At 42.9% G+C, this 21795-nt stretch overlaps 3 protein-coding genes across 15 annotated transcripts; 2 read left to right on the forward strand and 1 right to left on the reverse strand.

Annotated features, from left to right (window-relative positions):
* The first annotated feature begins 92 nt into the window (after window positions 1-92).
* Timm8b (translocase of inner mitochondrial membrane 8 homolog B) lies at window positions 93-1471 on the forward strand. The gene is made up of 2 exons (NM_022541.2): window positions 93-189; window positions 1082-1471. Exons 1-2 carry the CDS (start codon window positions 106-108, stop codon window positions 1247-1249), a joined length of 252 nt encoding a protein of 83 aa, NP_071986.1. The 5' UTR covers window positions 93-105; the 3' UTR covers window positions 1250-1471.
* Nkapd1 (NKAP domain containing 1) lies at window positions 1391-12545 on the reverse strand. 4 transcript variants are annotated; one of them, NM_001127503.2, is given in 6 exon segments: window positions 1391-3981; window positions 5733-5786; window positions 6700-6849; window positions 8232-8332; window positions 10796-10872; window positions 12506-12545. In NM_001127503.2, coding segments are annotated over 5 exon segments (876 nt in total). In that variant the 5' UTR covers window positions 10865-10872; window positions 12506-12545; the 3' UTR covers window positions 1391-3479.
* Window positions 12546-12578: 33 nt separating this feature from the next.
* On the forward strand, window positions 12579-20827 carry Pih1d2 (PIH1 domain containing 2). 10 transcript variants are annotated; one of them, XM_087561908.1, is made up of 7 exons: window positions 12579-12873; window positions 13483-13576; window positions 13787-13990; window positions 15158-15281; window positions 16516-16761; window positions 17342-17607; window positions 20690-20827. In XM_087561908.1, the coding sequence occupies exons 3-7, from the start codon at window positions 13814-13816 to the stop codon at window positions 20822-20824; spliced, it is 948 nt and encodes a 315-aa protein (XP_087418034.1). In that variant the 5' UTR covers window positions 12579-12873; window positions 13483-13576; window positions 13787-13813; the 3' UTR covers window positions 20825-20827.
* The last annotated feature ends 968 nt before the right edge of the window (window positions 20828-21795 follow it).

Here is a 21795-nt window from a genome sequence, read left to right on the forward strand (position 1 = left end):
CCCGAGTAAAAGAACGGCGAAGCAACCTCAAGAGTGAACCGGAAGGCAGGAGGTGGTGCTCTGCCACCGCGCGTGCGTACTCCAGTGAACAGATTGACGCTGACCATGGCCGAGCTTGGTGAAGCGGACGAAGCGGAGTTACAACGCCTGGTGGCCGCCGAACAGCAGAAGGCACAGTTCACTGCGCAGGTACGAGGATGAAGAACAGGGAAAGGAGGGTGAGACGCAGATCCCGGGCACTCACAGAGCCCTGGACACTGCAGCAGAGCGGGCCCACCCGATCCCGGCTGCGCCTCCCACCCTAGCGACCGCCCGTGAGGCAAGCGCTGTGTGGGATCAAAGGGTTGGAAAGCAGCAGAAAGATTTGGGCAACAGAAGCATGCGGTTATATTAGCCGGTCGCTGGTTCGAAATAGCAATCGGGATCTCTGGGTTCTGACCTTGGAGCACAGGTGCCTGTAGGCAAGACTCGGTTCTCAACATGGGTTCTGGGTTCGTTGTAGCCTGCTGCCTCTGCATTGGATCATGTGATAATAATGTATTTGGAAGTGATGATCATTATTAGAGAAAGATGAGCTCTGCAGCAATCAGTGTAGACTCAGTTGGTGTGGGACAGGGTTTGGAGTATTTCAGGCATATTTCAAACTAGGATTTTAACCGTTTAATCAAGATAACCTTGGGAATACTGATAGCTATCAAGAACTGACTGCCTACCATTTTATAATATTACTAGTTGCTTTGAGAATTGTGAAAGTATGAGTCTTTGGTTTGGTTTTTCAAGACAGAGTTTCTCTGTAGCCTGGCTGTCTTGCAACTCCCTCTGTAGACCAGTCTGGCCTTAACTCAGGCCCACCTGCCTGACTCCCAAGTGCTGGGATTAAAGGCATGCCCCAGCATCGCCTGGCAAAAGTATGAGCTCTAATGAGAATTTACTGTCTGTAAGGATGCAGATCTGGGGCCATTACTGGTGACAAAGAAAGGGTAGTGATCCTACAATATATTACAAGTGGTTTTCATCGTCACAGAATGAGGAACTAAGATATCTCATAGGCTAATGATTAAAAGTTTTTCTCACCCCTTAGGTGCATCACTTCATGGAACTATGTTGGGATAAGTGTGTGGAGAAGCCAGGAAGTCGGCTAGACTCCCGAACTGAAAACTGCCTCTCTAGCTGTGTGGATCGATTCATTGACACTACTCTTGCCATCACCGGTCGTTTTGCCCAGATCGTACAGAAAGGAGGGCAGTAGGCCATACCTTGGAATGACGGAAGACCAAAAGACTTGTTACTAAGCAGACTGAATGGCCAGTGGTGAAAGACTTGTCAACATGTCAGGTTAGCGTCAGGCAGTTACCAAGTCTGTTGGTGTTAAGAAGTAACAAAGCAAATGTTCAAGTGAAATTTTATTTATTGGAATTCAGTAATTCCAAGTTGTATCACACCAGTTAATAAATGTGAAGTCTCCGATCAATTCTTTTTCTTCTAAATCCCAATTTAGGATTCAACATAATCATCTCTAAGGAACACTGACAAGAAATGTTCCAGGACTGGTAATGCAAATAGTTTTCAAAAGTGGCTTTAAACCATTGTTAGGGGATTAGAGGAACCATCAAAGCCTTAGCCTAAGGCATGGATTAGAACAGAAACAATTTTATTGCTTATGTAACCAAGAAAGGACTGAACGTGGTGGGGAGGGGCGTCAAAATAAATCAGGCAAAATGTGCTTTCCTTGGGGAAAAGATAAGTCTGTCAGTATGGAAGGAAGGTAAGGTCAAAACTCAAACTTGGAAGTACCTTATTCTGCAGGACCATCTTCCTGAGTCTGCGCTTAGAATCAGTGCATTTGTAGCACAAAACCGCACTAAAAATGCATGCCCAAAACTACTTCCAACAAAGATATCACTTGCTTCTAGAAGGTTATGAGGTAGTAACTAGACTCTCCTCCACTAAACCCAAGGAAAAGAATATACCATGGGACATTGGCATTTGAGTACTAAAGTCATTAGTGTTTCAGTATCCCAAAAGGCGGCACCTGCTCATAATCAAGGGATAGGGCACATCTGGCCAACCATGTGTTTTAAGAACAAGCACTTTATTAGAAATATGTTCCATAAAGAGCACAAATTTAGTTAGAACTATAAAATGCCACTTCATGGGATGTCAGCATTGTCATATTCTATTGCTGGTGTCTGTCATGCTAACCATGAAGTATCTTTGTATTAAACATGCAAAAAGTAAGGCCAGGGAGGTTAGTTAACCTGCTCTAGAACTCAATCCATTAGTGGCAGAACCATGACCCATAATCTTTTGAGTTGCAATGCATTTCACTCAGTACCAAAGTGACAACCTCAAAACCCTGACAATGTCACTTTATCTTTCCTCTTAATGAAAAGTCAACTCTTCTACCAGCCACTTTCCAGTGGTATTTTGGTTTCTTTTAGTATCAGGATCACAGTATATAGCAGGGGAAAATAATGTTCTTGGTACTCAAAACACAAAGACTGGGAAATGGGTATGTCCCTGAGAAGTGTTTCATTTTGGAATTGATTCAACTGGTTTCAGGGAAAATCTAAAATCCATTAATAGAATTAGAAATGAAAAGGGTAAACAACAGGACTGGGGGGTATGGCTCAATGGTAGAGCACTTGCCTAGTATATGCAAGGCCTTTCGGTTCAATCCCCAACTCGACAAAAAGGGGAGGAAAAAGACATTTAGATGGCTGTTGCCCTGAATCTCTTCAGCATCATTGGCAACATAACTACTTCCTAATTCTTTTCATGTGATAGGTAGGACAACTAAACAAATAATTTCAAACACAAGCCCATTTAGGCAATATACAGCAATGGAACTAGAAAAACATTTACTATCCAGTTACTGTTATGTTCGAGTTATGCTAAATGTAGCTGTAGACCCTCCCTGACCAGCAGGGAAATTAGGCTGAAAACCCTATGTTCCTTAGCAGTCATCTGTAGATATTACCACGAAGAGAAAGGGTTTGTTCTTATAATTATTTCCTCACTAAACTAGATGCCTATAGGGCCCAACTGCAGAAGAACCAAAGCACCAAAGCTGAAGCCAGTCTACCTCCTGTATACACAGCAAGGTCTCCTTGTCAAACCATTCTATTTAGCACTACTGCAGTCCTCCCTTCATCCTGGACTCCTGATTCCCCCAAATCCAACATTCTGATTGGTGTGCCCAGGTCATTACTGAGTTCAGCTTTCTGGGTTCTTTAATTTGCTGTATAGGTCTTCTACCCTAAGTGATTAATTGAAAAAAAAAATAATCTCTTCAAGAAACCTTAACAAAATACCAGATTCCCGATTAACAAAAGGGGATGGAGACTAACAAGCCAAGGTAGGAAAAAGGGCATCTGGCAGGACAACTCTGACCTCTGACCTCAGACTCCTAAAGGAGTCACCGGCAACCCACCCCCCTTTTTAAGAGTCAGTGGGAAGAAGGACCGTGGCTCTCCCACTTAGTCATCCTCTGAGCTCTCAGCAGACTTTGCATCGGTAGCCACCTTCCAATTCCTGCGCTTGCTTGTCCTCTCGGGTACCTCAGGGTCAGGCATGGGAACATGGACATTCTTCTCTTTCTTTTTCCTTTTAGTTTTCTTAGTGTCTCTTTCCTCCATTTCCTCAGAACTGCTAGATGCAGAATCATCTGTCTGAGAAGTATCACTTTCTCCCCCTAAAGGTGAAGATTTCTTAGGAGACTTTTTCCTGGACTTTTTCTTGCTCTTGTGTGGTTGCTTCCTTTTCCTGGCACTAGAAGCTCGAGTTTCCTCTGAGGGCTCACTCGATGAATCTGCTGTTATGTCCGGAGCTTCCTTTTTGTTTTTCTTCTGTTTTTTGTGTGACCGTTTTTTCTGCTTCTTCTTATGGGATTTCTTTGACTTCTTATGTTTTCGGGATTCATGGGCAGATGATTTTACTTGGGGAGATGTTTTTCTCCCATTGGTAATGTCTTGCTGATCACTACTAATACAAAGAAAGGACAGATGAGTGCTCTGACAGTTACCATGGGGCTCATCTACTATTACTACAAAGGTTTGTTTCCTTGTCTTTAACACCCTAACTTGAGCTAAGCATACTGGTATACAATAAAATCCCAATATTTAGAAGGTAGAGGCAGGAGGGTCAGGAACTCAAGGCCATCTTGAGTTATAAGAAATCCTGTCAAAAAAACAAACACCCAATGTGCCTGGCTAAGTTATATATGAAATACCAAACACTACTGCTCCTTTATTCATAGCTTCATTTTCTCTGAATCCTGCCAACCAGGGTCAATTCCAGAAATAATTCCTAAGATTTTAATTGCATATATTTCTGAATAAGAGGATGAAAATCCTCACTATTCCACTGTGCCTCACCTAGGACCTGAATCATCTCTGTGCCATCTACTTCCAACCACCTTAGGTCATACACAGCCATCTGGGTTATCAGATCACTGTTTGGCATAGCTTGTTTTTTATTTAACAATGGCCCCAAAAGACATGCATGAATGATGCTGACAATTTGGATATAGCTGAGAGAAACAGTAGACTATTTCTGTGGATTGATGCCTATATGCAGGTGAGGGCAGGCACAAGATAAGGCAAAGCCTGTGATTGGGCAGTGAAAAAGAAAAGTGGGGACCGAGTTTTTGTAAAGCGGGAGAGATGAGAAGGTAGAACCAAGACGGAGTCAGAGAAGAATGACCCAGATCTGTGTGGCTTTAAATGGCTACAGATAGCTATAAATATTTCATAAGGGACGGAATTTTATAGGACAATTTTTCTTATCTAGGTGGGCAGTTTATATCAATATTAATTGGCTCTGAATTTACTGTGTGGATGTTTTGTGGAGTGAGAATTTACTGATATGAATCTGATTGATAAATTACAAGCTTCTAGAGTTTTGATTTTACCGAGAAACTGGGAATTATGACAATAACCACAGGGGGCAGATGTTGGGAATGTGAGCAGAGTTTGCAACAGAGAGCTGCAAGAAGGCGACCTCTGCTGGGGCCAGAGAGTGGCCAGCAACAATGTGGGACTAGCCATGGAGGCGGAGAGGTCTCCTGAGACAGAGAGTAGCATGGGTCAGAGGTAGCATGGGATGGAAATTGGGAATTTATTGAGTCTGGTGGAGACGATTTGAGAACTCTGGGCCAGAGTCTGCCATTACTGGCTGGCTGAATGAGACCGCTGAAACCAGGAGTCTAGCATGAGATGGAGTTTCCATTTTTAATATTTATAGCTATAAACTTCCTTACAGACCAAAGAAGGTTTTAACATGTACTGTATAATAATTTTTTAAAAAAACAGAATATGGAAGATAGGTAGACAGACCACAAAATGATTATAAAATATGTAAGGTTTGGAACATCTTGGAACATGTTCACTACAGAATATGGTGCAGTTATTTTTTTAAACCCTTATGCTTACAGAACAAACTTCAGTCTGGAAAGATACATCAGGATCGTCTTCCAACTAAATGTTACTCATTTTCTTTGTTTTAGAGACAACATTATGTCCCAGGCTAGACTCAAACTCCTGGACTCAAGCAATCCTGCCTCTCAAGGCTCCTGAGTGGCTGGGACTACAGCCAGGCACCACCATTCCAGGTTCTAGTTAGTGTTTTCAACGGCAAACTCATCCCTTTGTAGATATTAGGATGCTACCAATGGCACAACTTTATATTCACCTGAGGTGTTTGAATTTGTTCCAGTAAGTGCATTTACCTACCTGTCTGTTTCAAACTCTTCAGGATACAACTCTTTATAACCACTGTGACCCCATCTGTAAGGTGACATAATACATGTATTTTATAAAGCAATGCGTATCATTTTTGCGAATTAAAACTAGATTTTTGACTGCATGAATACTACACACACACACACACACACACACACACACACACACACACACAGAACAAAGGGGCACAGTAAAACCACACAATACCTCAGTAATTGCTCTTTCTATACCACTATCATATCAGACACAGGAGGTACTGTTCTTTACCAGACACTAAAGAATTTATATGCTCTTTTCTTTAGCAGTGAAGTTCTTCTCCCAAATTACTTTATAACAAATTACCAACTCTGGGATACTCTAAAGTGATTTGCATACCAGGTGCAGAACCTGTAGCCCAAAAACAAGCCTGAGTGTTTCTCTCTCTATGGATTTCCCATTCTGGACATACTACATTATACAGAGAGCATGTGGCCTTTGTATCTGACTTCTTTTACCATTTGTAAAGTTCTCGAGGTGAAGCATGTACTTGTTCCTTCTACCCCCAGGTATTATTCCACTAAAAGGAAAGCATACATTCTGTTTAATGCATTCATCCAAGTGGCAATAGTCACCTCTTAGCCATTGTAAGCACTGCTATGAATAACCACTGACAAACTCTTATGGGGACAATTAGTTTTGAAGATTTATTTTTGCTTATTTTTGTGTATGAGTGTCTTGCCTGCCTGCATATACATGCCCGATGCCTACAGAGGTGGGAGAGGGTGTCAAGTCCCTGAGCTGGAGTCATGGGCAGTTATAAGTTGCCTTGTATGTGCTAGGAACCAAAATAGGTCCCCTACAAGAGCAACAAGTGCTCTTAACCACTGAGCCATCTCTCCAACCCTAGAACAATTAATTTCAACAAATAAGTATCTCAAGCCAAACACCATTAGGGGGTCACAAGAAAGTAATCACAAACCTGTCTGGTATATTGGATTCATAATCATATAACTTCTTGTTCCAGGATTTAGCCTTAAGAAAATCATCTTCCAGGGCCCCAGAAATTTCATTCTTTGACCTCCAGTAGTCTCTCTGACTTTCTTCATCAAAACCATCACTTCTCATCCGACTATAAATGAAAAGAAACAATTTATAAGCAATCTGTGATGTCACTTTATGAAGTAGCATGAACAAAATTCATGGAACATGCTGAGACCCTACCTTTGCACCATATAACATTGATACCAATCACACTCAGCCTAGTACTACACACCAAAGTCCACATACACCAAACACACTCACTTGTAATTCTTTTCTTCTAATATTTTCCTAGCTTTAGATTTCTAGCTTTAGAAATCAGGATTCTGACCTAGCTCATGTACCTATCTTTTATACTTAAAAAGCATATGAAACCCTAGAGATATTCCTAATTACTCATAATACACCCTACACCTTCCAGAGAACAGTCAAGCCTACAAATTCCTTTCTATTCACACTCAAATTATTACCAAGGAGATATAAAAGCCCATGAACCTGGCAAAGATATAAGTGTGGCTTTGAAAAGATGCCTAGAGTTGGAGCTATGGCTAAATGGTTAGGACATTCATTGCTCGTCTGGAAGATGTTATTTCAAATCCTAGCACCCATGGGAGTCAGGCAGCTTACAACTTCAGGGCATCCAATGTCTTCTTCTGGCCCCTGCTGAGCACCCACAGACCCACAGACAGACAGACAGACAGACAGACACATATACATGAATAAAATAATGTTTTTAAGGTGTAAGAGACTAAAGGTGGAACAGTATGACTGACTGAATTAACTATAAGACTCCAGGATGGCTAGAGGTAAAAGTGTGTGCCTGGCAAGTCTGGTGACTTGAGTTCTATTCCCAGAACCTACGGTTGTTAAGAGAGCAAATCCCTGAAAGTTTTGCTCTGACTTCCAAGTGTGCACTGGAACATCCATATACACTCACACATCATACAAAACATTGCCAACACAGTAAGTAAAACAAATTAATTCTGTTTTTGTTTTTGTTTTTTGAGCCAGGGTCTCTCTTTGTAGTCTTGGCTGACCTGGAAACCACTATGTAAATCAGGCTGGCCTCAAACTCAGAGATCGATCTATCTGCCTCTGCCTCCTGAGTGCTAGGACAAAGGTATGACACACCATGCCCAGCAAATCATACAATTTTTATAAGATGAAAGAAAGGAAGGGGGTGTGGGGGAAAGAAACATACTCCAGTAGAAAATCTTAAGTTACAAGTTATTAGACAAGGTTGGATTCCATAAAACCTAAAATTTCAGTAGTGCGAGGAAAATGTTTAATTTCCCATTGAGGATTAGTATAGTCTAGTCATGTTATCACAGCCAGCATTATTATGCTTGGACCTAAATTTAGGACACAAGGAAAGCTTACTGATTTGCAGAACTGAATGCATCTATCCTTAACACACCAGAATGTCTTAAAGCTAAAGTCAGTAATTCTACAAAGACAAGAGCTATACTTCACCTTGAGCTGCTGGGTACTGTGTTCCTTCTGGTCCCCTGGTAAGCATCCTCCATTTGCTTCTCTAGTTCTCTGATTTTCCACATGTCGGATTCCTCCTGAATCTAGATATTTTTAAAAAGAAACAAAAACCCAATCCCTAAAAACAGCTTTTTGCATTACAGAAAACAAACTAACTGAAAGTACAATGTGCCCTAACTATTAGGGTATAGACTAGGATATGCTCTGAAATGTAAATTCTAGTTTCTGTATGGAGTTTAAAAACTGACTATCCAGTTCAATGCAGTAAATCTACAATTATGCAGTAACAGGTTTTGAGCCCTGCAGAGACACACTGATCACCTCATCAGTTTTACAGTCCTACTGCAACCAAAAAATAAAAACCCTCTATGGTTGAGACACAATATGATCTTAATCAAAACAGTAAGTGATCTTTACAGGGAAGTAAAGCAGGCACCATTAGAATATTTTACAAAAAAGCCACAAAACCTTACCAATATTCTTAAAACAATCAAGTTTTCTTTTTGCTTTGGGTTTTGTTGTTGTTTGTTTCTTTGGTTTGGTTTGGTTTAAGACTGGGTTTCTCTATGTACCCCTGGCCTGGAACGCCTTCTGTAGACCCGGCTGGCCTGGAACTCAAGAGATCTGACTGCCTCTGCCTCCTGCTCTGGGATCAAAGGTGTGTCTCCACCTCCAGGCTTGAGACAGAATTGCTTAGTTTCGTTTCTCTTCTCAGTGCAGTACTCTACCACTGGCCTGGCATCCCTTCCCAACTCCTGACTTTTGGTTTTGTTTTGTTTTTTATTGGTTTTTTTTTTTTTTTTTGGTGGTGGTGGTATTTTTATTTTGTGGTGATGTTGTTTTTAGACAAAACTCTGAATTACTTAGGCAGGAATTCAACTTGTGTCTTCCAGCCTGGCCTCACCATCCTGATGGTGAGATTATAGGCCTATACCATAGCACAGTAGGAACAAATCTGGAAATTCCCTAGGCATAATCTCTTTTTACATTAAGAAAAGGCAGATAAGTAGATGATGATAGATACATTTTATTTACTTATTTTGTGTGTGTATGGCAGTGAGAACAAACAAGAGAGGGAAGAAAGGGAGGAAATGGAGAATACTCATGCCATGGCACACACAGGAATAGGGGAGTCAGAGATAACTTTCCAGTTCTTGATCTCTGCTGCTGCACTGCACGCTCCAGACGGGCTGGCCCGTGAGCTTCAGGCCAGTCCCTCCGTGTTTCCCCACCGTGCTGGGGCACTGGGGTTATATACTTGCACCACTGCATCTGGACTCTCACCTGGGTTACCAGGCTTGCCACAGCAAATGCTTTTACCCGTGCCATCTTCCCACCCATTTTGTTTCGTTTTTAACTTTTATTTTATTTTATGTGACTGGATGTCTTGGCTGTGTACCATGTGCATGTAGTGCTACAGAGGCCAAAAGAGAGTGAACGATTCCCTGGAACTAGAGTTACAGATGGTTGTGAGCTCCATTGAGGAGCTGTGAATCAAACCCCAGCCCCTGTGGAAAGCAGCCACCTCTCCAGTCCCTTTTTGTTTGTTTTCTGCATTCTTGCCACACACAAGCTAGCCATGTACTTGAGCGAACTTCCTGTTTCCTCAGTGCTGAGATTACAGCCATGTACATCATACATGGCTCACATTAAAATTCTTGTCACAAACAGAAACAATGCGACATAGCTACTCGAATTTAGACTGAAAGTAGATGACAACTGCCAGAAGCAAAAGCTTTTATTTCTGAGTCCTCTTCCTATGCTAGGACTACCTTGTGTTTAGCTGTCACAGGTCCCTATGCAACTGGAAGTAGAATTAACATAACTGTGTAAGTAGCAAGAGTGACCGTTACACTTCCAGCCACCTGCTACTCAGGAACAGCGGGGCACAGGTCTATAATTATAGTCACTGTGGAAGTGGTAAGTTCAAGGCCTGCCCAGAATATACGTGAGATCAAGACCAGCTAAACAACAAGCTTAGTGGTTCCCAGTGATTCACAGGTTCAATCCCCAGTACCTAACACCTAAGTACTATGATGCTGGCAGCAATAGGAACGATCAAATCAGGAGTACAGTGTGTTGACGAAAACGGGACAAGGGGGTCTTAATCTTTTCATTACAGGTGCACTATTAGGTGAGTTCTAAGTTCCCAAACTCCAAGTCTGAGTTTTCAACATCAAGCTCCTGTTCATAAATATACTGAAAACCAAAGTGTGTCTCTCATGCTTGTCCTTTGTCATTGTTGTCCCGTCATTATCTCCTCCCCAGTCACAGAGGGTGGTCTGCTGGAAGTCACTCTCATCACAGTATCTCATTACAGTATCAGACAGTCTCCTAGTCTGTCTCCTAAGCTCCGCAGCATCAGGCACCACTCACCCATCGTCTGCTTTCTACCACACATCATGTTGTAACTATCTTCATGATATAGCAATGATACTTTTCAAGCTATAATTGTTTCTTATGCATCTTTGTTATCTCACTACAAAATCCATGGTTAACTGTAAGCTTGCAACAAATGTTGACGGTAACGAGATTGTATTGCCTACCTTATTGTGAGCATCTGTATGCCGGATGACATTCCTCAGGAGGACTTTCCCCAATGGAACCCGTGACATTCTTGAATCTGAAATGAACCAATATTATGCAATAAATTTATTTTTATTAAATTACAAAGAAACGAAGAAATGAAGAAAGAAAAAAAATCACCGAACTAGAAAATCTAAGGGAAAAATTTCCTTTCACCATTATAATACCCGACTATGGTATAAGTAAGGATGAAAGGGAATGATGTAAGGCAAGTCTTTAAAATTACACAAAGCTGCTCAAGATTGTTTCTATGAGCACCGTGTTGTTTAGACCTCTCAATTCTCTGTCAAGTAGTCAAGATCCATGGGGAATTGGTTCCAGAAATCCAAGTATGGGCTGGTAGAGCACTTGCCTAGCATAAGAGCCACCCCTGGATCCAGTCCCTCTGTAACATACATGCACACACACAAAGCAATCCTAGGGTGCTCATCTCTCCCCCAGAATGTATTTGCATATAAACTATGCTCCTGTGTATTTTAAATTTGGACTGTTTTCTCAAGACAGGGTCTTAAGTGGCCTCAGCTAGCCCTTAACTCCTCTTCCTCTTACGGCTGCCAACAGACATGCTCCTCCACATTTAGGAGGAGTGGGGGTATTTAGATTAATTATGATACTTAAAACTATACAAATGTTATGTAAATGTCATGACAGAGATTAGAAACGACAAAAGAGGGAAAGGTCTGTATGTGATCAATACAGATGCAATTTTATTCTCCAAGTTGGCTGCTGTTTTAACCTATGAGGATCCCCAGTTTGGACTCTACCCCCACTTCTCTTTTCAAAATCAAGTTCCTTAAAGCTGTAACCTGCCCCCAGGCCGCATGGACCCAGGCTAAGGATATGTCAGTATACAGGCTAGAAATCAAATCTCGAATTGCCCAAAATTCGCTTGCAACGCTATAAACACGTAGATTTGAACGTATCAAACACCACGTATGACAACAGTTTAAAAAAAACCTGAATTGTAAAAAAAAGTTTAAATGACCTAAATATGTCTACTCAGGGCATTTTGTTTCCTACATTGTACAGAACTTTTCAAAACCCAGAAGACAATGATAGTCACATGTGTAGCTAGCAGGGGCTTGGTGCCACCGTCCCGATGCTCACTCACCCCTCGATCCTGAGGAAATCAGGCATCTTGTTAGTGTGAGACGAAGAACCACTCCATTACAAGATCTCCTCCGACCCAGGAAGCCAAGGAGTCAGGGCTGAAAGGCAGCTCTGCAGCTTCACCCGAGTCCTTCGTGAAAACGCAGCCTTCCCACCGGTTACAGTGCCCTCACCCGAGGCCCAGGCTACGGCTGCCTTCCCCCAGCCGAGCCCGCCAGGCGGCTCTCTCTCCGGGACCCAGGCCAGAGCGGGCGCAGGCGCGGAACGCGGCCTGCGGGCGGACCGGGGCATTCCCCGCTCTCGCTGGGCTGGGACGGCGCCCGGCGGTTCGGTTTCACTCCCGGGACAGAATGGGGACACGGGGCATGGGCACGGCCTTCCGTTGGGCCCCGGGAAGTGTCTAGCGTGCCTCAGGGGGAGCTTGAGGTTTCCAAGGGGAAGTCGGGGAAAACACCCCCATGTCTGTCAGCGGGCTCCCTGCCCCGCCACAGCCTCGGCGCTCTCCGCAGCCTTCCCTCGAAACGCCCTCCCCACACAAACACACACAAACACACCCATACCGTGCGCCGCAGCCTCGCGTGGCGGGGTGGGAGAAAAGGCGGCGGCTTCCTTCCGGGCCGGAAGTCGTGCTCCGGAGAAACGCTTCCCTCCACAGGAGACTCCCACAGAGCGGGCTCGCCGGTCGCCGTGGAAGCTGTCAGGTGCAGGAAGGAAGCCGGCGCTCTCCTGAGAGAGAAGCGGGACGAGCCCGCTGAGGAGCCAGTCCGGCACTGGAGAAAAGAACCGGAACTGGATATAGAGACACCACTCTAATTTGCACTCCCCGGACTCAGTTAGACGGTGTACCGGGCCTGGTTACCATGGTAACTAGAGTCACAGTTTGTCTCCAAACTGAGAGAAGAGGTGCGTTCCCCCACGTTTGGATTAAGTGTGTATTCGTTGTTTATTTAATCTGACTTTACTATATAATTTGAAGACTCTAAATCTCTTTTTAAATTTTGGGCGACATTTCTCTCTTACGGGAGGAGGGTAATGGCGGGATCTTTGACTATTACTTTGAGGTAGTATTTATCAGGTGTTCCAGCTTAAGTATTAGTGTTCTTAATCCTCATCTTTGTTTTGAGAATAGGTGTGGGGTTGGGGATTTAGCTCAGCGGTAGAGCGCTTGCCTAGCAAACGCAAGGCCCTGGGTTCGGTCCCAGCTCCGAAAAAATGAGAGAGAGGGGAGAGAGGGGAGAGAGGGGAGAGAGGGAGAGAGAGGGAGAGAGAGGAGAGAGGGAGAGAGGGAGAGAGGGGGGGAGAGAGAGAGAGAGAGAGAGAGAGAGAGAGAGAGAGAGAGAGAGAGAGAGAGAGAGAATAGGTGTATATATACACTACTTGCTCAAGGCAATACAGCTGTCTGTAGTTAGGAAGAACTTAAGCATATTGACTGCAATGCGCCTAGTTTTAACTACTGTACTGCCACTATGTATTTCTCCCCCTTCCCGTCTCTCTGTCCCGTCCCCCCACCCCCAACCCCTCTCTCCTACACTTTCAGGTCTGGAAGGCACCAAGTCAGCCAATATTCCAGCTATTGGAACAACAGTCCTTTCTGTTTCCTCTGTATTTGTGAGGACCAGACAGAAGTACAGGTACAACGTGGGTATTTAGGAAGCGGCTCAGCTCACAGACTGTAGAAAAGCCAAGATTAAGCAGTACGTGTACACTGTTTTAGACATAGGAAGCAAGACCAGTTAAGAGCCTCCCCCAGAACAACTGCAAAAACCTTCCTTCTTCCCTGAAAGAGGAAATAAGGCCATAGCTACCCTACATGCCTTTCTCAAGTCCTGTCTCTCTAACAGGTTCCAAAGGCCTGAGTCATCACCATCATGAAGGCTTCCTCAAAGGGTCTTCTCACCCACATCTCCCAGTTCTGGAGCATGCTCGATGATTTGGCAGAAAATGATCCCGAGCGCTACCGGAACTTCATTCAGCAGGAGCTGAAAGATGGCAAACAGCTCTGTGCCGACCCAGAACCTCAACTCTGTCTACAGACAAAGATCCTAGTATGTGGAGCTACTGCAAGGGAGGAGAGGTCTTCAATAAAACTACTCCGGCTTAACCAGAGGATACAGTAGCCTTTTCTAGCGCTACTTTAACACGAGAGAAGTTTATTAAAACTCTCTCTGAGCAGAAAATGAAACCACATGGAAGATTTCATTGAAGGAGTAAAAATGAGAAATTCATACTTGGTATTTTAGAAATCCCAAATGCAGTTTTATTGCCCTGATAGGTGGAAAAGCAGTGCTATAACGAGTTAAGTTTTTTAAGAAAATATTTGTATTACATTTTATGGGTTGGGGTGGGGGTCAAGAGATTGCATGTGCTGCCTAGGAAGCACAAGGCCCTAGGTTTGGTCCCCAGCTCCGAAAAAAAAAAAAAAAGAGATTGCATGTGCAAGAAAAGAGGACCACTCTGGGGAGTAGGCTTTCCATGAGGTGAGGAGAGAATTCAGATCATCAGCCTGGAACCAGGGGCTCTTAATCCCATCAAACTGGCCTGGATGCAATGAATGTTTGTTTGTCTCTTTATGTAGACATAGGCTGTCCAGTGCTATGTAGACCAGGCTGGCCAGAACCTCCTGCCTCTGCATCCTGAGTGCTGGGATTAAAGACTTCCTGGTTGTGATTTAATAAGACTCAGGAGCTGGGGACTTTTTTAAACAAAGAACTTACTATTATTAGTTAAATAATGAAGCAGTGACAGGAGGTCCAAAACACATACAGCAGTTGTTTACTTCATCTCCTCTTCCTCTCCTCTGGGAGAGAACAGCAGTTGGACTTAGGATGAAGAGCCAGAAGCTTTGGGAAAATCAAGTAACAAACAAACAAAATGTCTCAGCAGTAGAATGCTTGCCTAGCGTGTGAGGCTCTAAGTTGGATTTGATTCCTGGCATAGAGGAAATGAGTAAGTGAATGAATGAATGAATGAATGAACCAAAACACAGAAAGAACTTCAAATACTTTGCTTGGAACAACTGTGCTTTGTAGGATGTCAGGCACAGTTTTAATATAATCACTGAGTGGATGACTAGAACTCCCTTGGTGGGAGATCTAGCTGAGCGTCAGAGCACTTCCTTTGCATGTAGGAAGGCCTGAAAAAAAGCGATGACTTGCTTTCAGGATATTGTCATCAAATCTCATTTGGCAATATCAAAATTATTCACTTTCTAGAAACCAAAAGAAAAAGTACTTTTTATCAACCTATGTCAGTGGGAAAGGATCCCCGCACCACAATCAGCCACTCATCCTGTACCTATAAGTGTTGGCAGACCAGAAGATTTCGCTGAGACATCAGGTATAAAGAATTAAAGAAAGCATGTGTGGGTTTTTGTTGTTGTTTTTTCCAGACAGGGTTTCTCTGTGTAGCTCTGACTAGAACTCACTCAGTAGATAGGCTGGCCTTGAACTCAGAGATCTGCCTACCTCTGCCTCCAGAGTCCTGGAATTAAATGTGTTGTGGCACCATTGAACAGCTATATGTGAATTTTTTTTTTTTTTGGTTCTTTTTTTCGGAGCTGGGGATTGAACCCAGGGCCTTGCGCTTCCTAGGCAAGCGCTCTACCACTGAGCTAAATCCCCAACCCCGTGAATTTTTTATTGAACATATTCAAAGACCAGAATTTACTTGGTAGGGATATTCTAATTAAATTATTTCATTTGGTGACTATTAATTGTTAATAAATAATTGAAATAGTCAATAATATTATTTTAAATGTTAGTGTAATGATTTATGAAATAATATTAATAATTACCAACAAATGGGTGTGCTTTATGCACGTTTAATATGATTTCTAATAGTCTGATCTGCTTTTGACTCAAATAGAAATGGCAGCATAGACTTGGAATTTTGTGTATATGTTAGAACAGACACCTGCATCTTTAGGCCAGATCATACAGCTTGAATCAGACCAGGCCTCCCTGCTGAGACAGAGTTAAACTCAACCTGTGCTGTGACCTCACAGTCTTTAATTCATGGTCACCTGTCTCTTCCATGACCTAATGTGCACTATACGGAAGTAAGTTATGTGACATGGAAATTACTATCACTCCTAAAAGGTTGTTAAAAAGTCAGCTTTTTGTGTTGTTCGTCGGGTTGTTCTTCAGGAAGATTTTGGTCATGCAAATGCTCTGATGCTGCCCTCTGCAGGACCCTGTCCTCCCTGCATATCTCCCATCTCCAATCTCCTGCAGCTAGCTTTCTCTCCACATTACCTCTCATTCTCAACCTGTGAAGCTCCTCTCCAGGATATAAAGGGAAGCCATAGTTCCCTTTAAGGTCCCATCATGTTTAGATCTCCATATATTGCATTGTTGTTGTCTAAGGCTTTGTCTTACTTCAAAGCCCTTTCTCCTAATAACCTTTGTGTCGGCTTCCTTTCTGACGAGCCAGTGCTGGCTTACCATAGTGCTTCTGTGATTGCTCTAAGAACACAGGGATGGAACCTGTGCTTTGCAATGTTGCTAACGTGGGTTAGAAGACTGCCGGACAAAATCCTTATAGAATCAAGTTGTCTCTGAATTACACACAGATGCTTGTACCATCATTGATGTTGCCTACAATCCTGGTGTTCTGCAAGCGGCAGAAAAAGACCAAGGAATCAAAGATCAGCTAATTAGGATGGCCATGCGGTGCATCGAGGAGCGACTCCAGCTCACACTTGCACATTCATACCATGTTACTCATTTTAGAGTGAAAGGAAGCATTCAGAGAATGAAAGAAAGGCTGATGGGCATTAAAACTCACTTCCCAAACTTCAAAGAGATGATGAGAAAAGGTAAGTTGATGGATGTAAGCTAAAAATGATTACAGATTCTGGGTTTGTAGCATGCGCATAGTTTTCAAGCCACACGTCTCTAAAAATAATGAGAAGCTGGACTGGAGAGATGGCCCAGTGGTTAAGAGCACTGACTGCTCTTCCAGAGGTCCTGGGTTCAAATCCCAGCAACCACATGGTGGCTCACAACCATCTGTAATGAGATCTGAGGCCCTCTTCTGGTGTGTCTGAAGACAGCTACAGTGTACTTACATTATAAAAAATAAATCTAAAAAATAGAATGAGAAGCTTGGAAGAATATACATTATCCAGAAAGATGTCAAAACCTTGCAGGATTCCCAAGCAAACTCTTTGGCTTGAGGTTCTGGGTATCTCTCTGTGTTTAGTTGAACCAGAATCAAATCCAGCCCCAAACTTCAGATCCAGGCAGGTTATCACTGAGCAGCGTGGCCAGCTTTAGAGCTAACCTTTCCAAATAATGTAACTGCGGCCTCATCAACTGTCTGTGTGAACATTACATATCCTAAAGCTCACAGCCTGATATTTGCATCTCCTTCCCCTCCCCCTTTTCTCCTCAAAGACAACACTCTTGAAAGGATCAGAAGCAGTACTGTGAGTGAACCCAGTCACCTTCCTGAGGTGCTATTGACAAAGAAACAAGTGTCGGCCAAAGGGAGATGTCTTATAGAAGAGATTGCTAGTTCAGAAGTCCAGGTGGAGGCTAAGACACCTGCCTACGAATTAAAGGTTGTAAAGGATCAGAACGAGAAGCCGCTGAAAATTGAGCTGAAAGTCGAGTTACCTGGGATTAAGGCAGTCTCTCTCTGTGAGCTTAGTGTTTCTGAGGTAAGTTAAACAAACACTGTAGTACTCCTGAGGAGGCAGCTCTAGGGGGTTGTTTTCAGGAACTCCTGCAGATGAGAAAAATCCACTGATGACCAGTTTTTTTATTGTTTGCAAGTAACACTTGCACTTGCATGTCCATGAGGTTTTTCTACCATTGAATAACATGTAAGTGCTGTGTAAATTCAGTGTGCATCAACTACGCTTCACCAGAACAGGGACTTAAGATAACTTTAAAGAGGAAGGGTTCGTTAGGGCTCATGATTTCAGAGGTTCCAACCTTGTTCAGACAACTATCTTCACACCTGTGTTGAAGTGTCAAGCACATTGTGACACAAATACATGACAAAGCAAAACCACTTTTCACTTAGGGACAGTACGGAAATGGCCATCATCCCACAATCCACTTTCCAGAAATATACCCAATGATCCAAAGACTTGGCACTAAGTTCCACCCCCTAAAGGTTCCAGCATCTCCAAATAGCATTTCTATGGTGGGAAAAACCACTTGGAGATTTGGAGAACAGTTAAGATCCAACTATACTGAGGCATGGTGGAGCACATCTTTAATCCAGAATTTAGGAGTCAGAGGCAGGCAGATCTCTGTGCTCTTGAGGCCAGCCTGATCTATTTAGTGATTTCCAGAACAGCCAGGGCTATGGAGAGAAAGATCCTGTTTCAAACAAAGACACAAACAAACAAAGACATCCAACCTATACCAAGCTGTTTTGACTGTATCAATTACAAAATAAGAAAATACTCTGCTACATGATTAGTGGAGATGAAGTCACTGTACGCCTAACTGTGTTCCAATACAAGGTAGGCTGCATCCACAGATTTAGAACCAGTACTGTGGAGGGCCAATTATACAGCAAACTTGTACCTATATTATGCTGCAGTAAAGTCAAAGGCTTATAGTAATTTGCTTAGGCTGCATATTACGTAGGCCTTCTCTGCCTCATTAGCTCTGTACATTCAGAAACCTCAGATGTGCCATTCTTTTTTTTTAAAAAAAGATTTATGTGAGTACACTGTAGCTGTCTTCAGACACACTAGAAGTGGGCATCAGATCCCATTACAGATGGCTGTGAGCCACCATGTGGTTGCTGGGATTTGAACTCAGAACCTCTGGAGGAGCAGTCAGTGCTCCTAACCACTGAGCCACCTCTCCAGCCCTGACATGCCAGTCTTACGGTAAAGGGAAACAGAAATTGCTGCTCCACGTAGTAGACCTAAAACTCCTATGAACATATAGCATATATCTCTTCTAATTTTATCCCACTGGCCCAAGTACATCAAAACATCAGTAGGACTGGGACTCTCAGGAAGTGATACATACATGGCATAGATGTATAGACAGAATTCTCTTACCTTACAGAAGAGGAGCAGATAATTGGGACATGGTACAGTCTACCCTCAGACTGAGACATTTCCTTCATTCTTCAAGGACAACTCTAATCCTAGCCTCAGATTCCAAAGAACAGGGTCTTTATCACCACAGTCTGTGTTCTCCTTTTTTTAAAAAAAATATCTTTTTTTTTCTTCTTTTTTCTTTTTTTTTTTTTTTTTTTTTCAGAGCTGGGGACCAAACCCAGGGCCTTAGCGCTCTACCACTGAGCTAAATCCCCAACCCCTTAATTTATTTTTATGTTTTACCTGTGTGTGTGTGTGTGTGTGTGTGTGTGTGTGTGTGTGTGTGTGTGAGTGTGTGTGTGTGTACATTAGATCCCTTGGAACTGGAGTTACAAAGAGTTGCGAGCTGCCATGTGGGTGCTGGCTGGGACTTTGAGAGAGCAACCAGTGCTCTTAACCACAGAACTACCTCTCCAGCCCGCTGTGTTCTCCTTTTAAACCAGACCGATGATATATCAAAACAAGTGATCTGCTGTGAACCCATCCACCATAGAGGGAGAGAGCAACTATAAAAAAAGTCTCACTTCAGAAATGATCCAAAGGTCTAGTTCCTGGGGAGCAGCAATCCTGAAATTGTAGCAACCAAAACCTGTGAATGGCCCACATGAAGATGGGTGGGAGTGCTCTTTGGGTCCCGGTAGAGGGCCCCTTTAGCTACCCATTGTCAGGCCGATTTCAGTTCCAGGTGGGGAAGGTTTTTCCTGTTTCAGCATCCACGTTGGCCACACATACAAAAGGGATATCATAGACTGTGTCGGCACTGGATTTTCTGTGGGTTCCCTGCTGATGGAATGTTGAGGGCTGTACAATTTGAAGGCAGTTCCTTTTCCTTTTAGCCCATTGTGCCTGTATGATTGTAGTCACTACTCTACCCACAATTCTTTGCCCAGACTAGCTGCTCCAAACTTTTATCTTTAAACTTATTTTTTAGGTTTAATACATAAAATGACTCGTTTTCATGAAGGCACTTTCATGTCATTAAACTGAATTGCTGCCATCTTAACCAAATGTAAGGATTGGCTGACCTCTCCCTCTGCCTGTCCACGCACGGGCTTTTCAACAAGTGCTGCTTAACCTTTGTCTTAGCCACTGTAGCTAATAGCAATTTCTTATTTTATCCTTGCTGAATTGACTCCATTTTTCAGCTGTTAAGTCTTAGCATTTGGAGGCTGCATATAAACTGGTTAGTGTCTATTCTCCCTCTCTGTGATGCCTTATGAAATGTTCCCAATAAGAATTGACCTTATATCCCCAGTTCTTCTAAAGGCATAAGATAGCTGATTATGTGCATTTGAAATTCTCAGGCGAGCGAGGTTCATTGAGGGCGTTACTATGAAACATGGGTCCTTTCTTCCAGGCTCCAGTACATTTCCTTGCCATCTGACAGTAAATCCGGAAGACAGCCAGTGTTCAGATGCAACACTCTACTTCTGCTACTGTTACAATTAACTCCCTGGCCCAACCTCTCAGACAGGGTTTCTCTATGTAACAGAGCCTGGAGTGCACCACCATACAACGTTAACAAAATGTTGTGTTAGTGAGCAAAATCTCAAGAGTCCACAATTCCAAGTCTCGTGGCACCGACGAGGTTTCCATACAAGTGACTGCACTGATCTACTAGCGGGTTACGATGGTCTGGTATCGTGATTTTAAATCTATTTTTTATTTTTAGGTTGATTTATTGATTGAGGTCTCTGAGATGTACCGATTATGCCTGAATCTTCCAGAATCGATTAATACAGAAATGACTACAGCAAAATTCATAAAAAATAAATCCATATTAATCATTACAATGCCCCTGGCATAAAAACAGTTTATTTGGTGTTTTCATTGTTACAGCTTTTATGAGTTACAGGACATACATTGTGAGCAGGGGTAGTGGTTTTCTGTTTGTTATTGTTTAAGGATCTCACTATATAGCCTGGAACTTGCTGTTTAGATCAGGCTAGCATCAAACTTATAGAAATAAGCCTGCCTCTGCCTCGTGGGTTTAAATGATTATACCACCACACCCAGAAATATATATATTTTTATCTCTGATAAAGGGTCCCAGGTAGCCCTAGGTCAGATGACCTAAACTTGCTACTTGGGTGGGACTGATCTTGAGTCCTGATCTTTCCGTCTACAATCTCCAAGTTGTAAGATTGCCGTGATGTGTCTGTCCACTTTCCAGTTTTCTCAAACTTTGTGGCGTAGAGAGATGGTTAAAAGTGCAGACTGCTCTTGTAGAGGAGAGGGCCTGGGTTTGGATCTCAGCTCCCTGTAAGTCCAGCTGCAGGGATCTGAGGTGCTCTTGTGGTACCAGCACTTATTTGCATACCCCCTCCATATACACAAACATATACATACAACTTAAAATAGAAAATAAAAATCTTGAAAGAGGTCCATAATTTTGCATCAACCAGAAATTTTTAAGACACTATAAGCACAAGATTCCATTTTTAAAGATGTTTATAACTATCTCAAGTAAGTCAAAAAGTCATTTGGGAAAATTTCAATTGTTTGCAAGTGTCTTAAGGGTTTCTATCCCTGTGCTAAAACAAAAAGACCAGAAGCAACCTAAGGAGAAAGGGTTTATTTCAGCTTACAGTTCCACCACACCATCAAAGTAAGTCAGGGCAGAAACTCATGCAGGACAGGAACCTGGAGGCAGGAACTGATGCAGAAGCCATGGAGTACTGATTAGTGGCTTGCCGCCCAAGGCTTACTCAGCTTGTCTTTTTGTTCTTGTTATCTTTTTATTTTATGTATACCAAAACTCTATTTGCATGTACACCT

Source organism: Rattus norvegicus, chromosome 8 (assembly GCF_021556685.1).
Source record: "Rattus norvegicus strain SHRSP/BbbUtx chromosome 8, alternate assembly SHRSP_T2T, whole genome shotgun sequence".
Classification (NCBI taxonomy): domain Eukaryota; kingdom Metazoa; phylum Chordata; class Mammalia; order Rodentia; family Muridae; genus Rattus; species Rattus norvegicus.

What these genes read in the sequence shown, in the direction of transcription:
- Timm8b (NM_022541.2), top strand. Translation starts at nt 106, where the DNA reads ATGGCCGAGCTTGGTGAAGCGGACGAAGCGGAGTTACAACGCCTGGTG. An exon ending in AGGCACAGTTCACTGCGCAG is followed by an intron (nt 190 to 1,081) that starts GTACGAGGATGA and finishes CTCACCCCTTAG; the next exon opens with GTGCATCACTTCATGGAACT.
- Pih1d2 (XM_087561908.1), top strand. Translation starts at nt 13,814, where the DNA reads ATGAAGGCTTCCTCAAAGGGTCTTCTCACCCACATCTCCCAGTTCTGG. An exon ending in CAAAGAGATGATGAGAAAAG is followed by an intron (nt 16,762 to 17,341) that starts GTAAGTTGATGG and finishes TTCTCCTCAAAG; the next exon opens with ACAACACTCTTGAAAGGATC. An exon ending in GTGAGCTTAGTGTTTCTGAG is followed by an intron (nt 17,608 to 20,689) that starts GTAAGTTAAACA and finishes TTTTATTTTTAG; the next exon opens with GTTGATTTATTGATTGAGGT.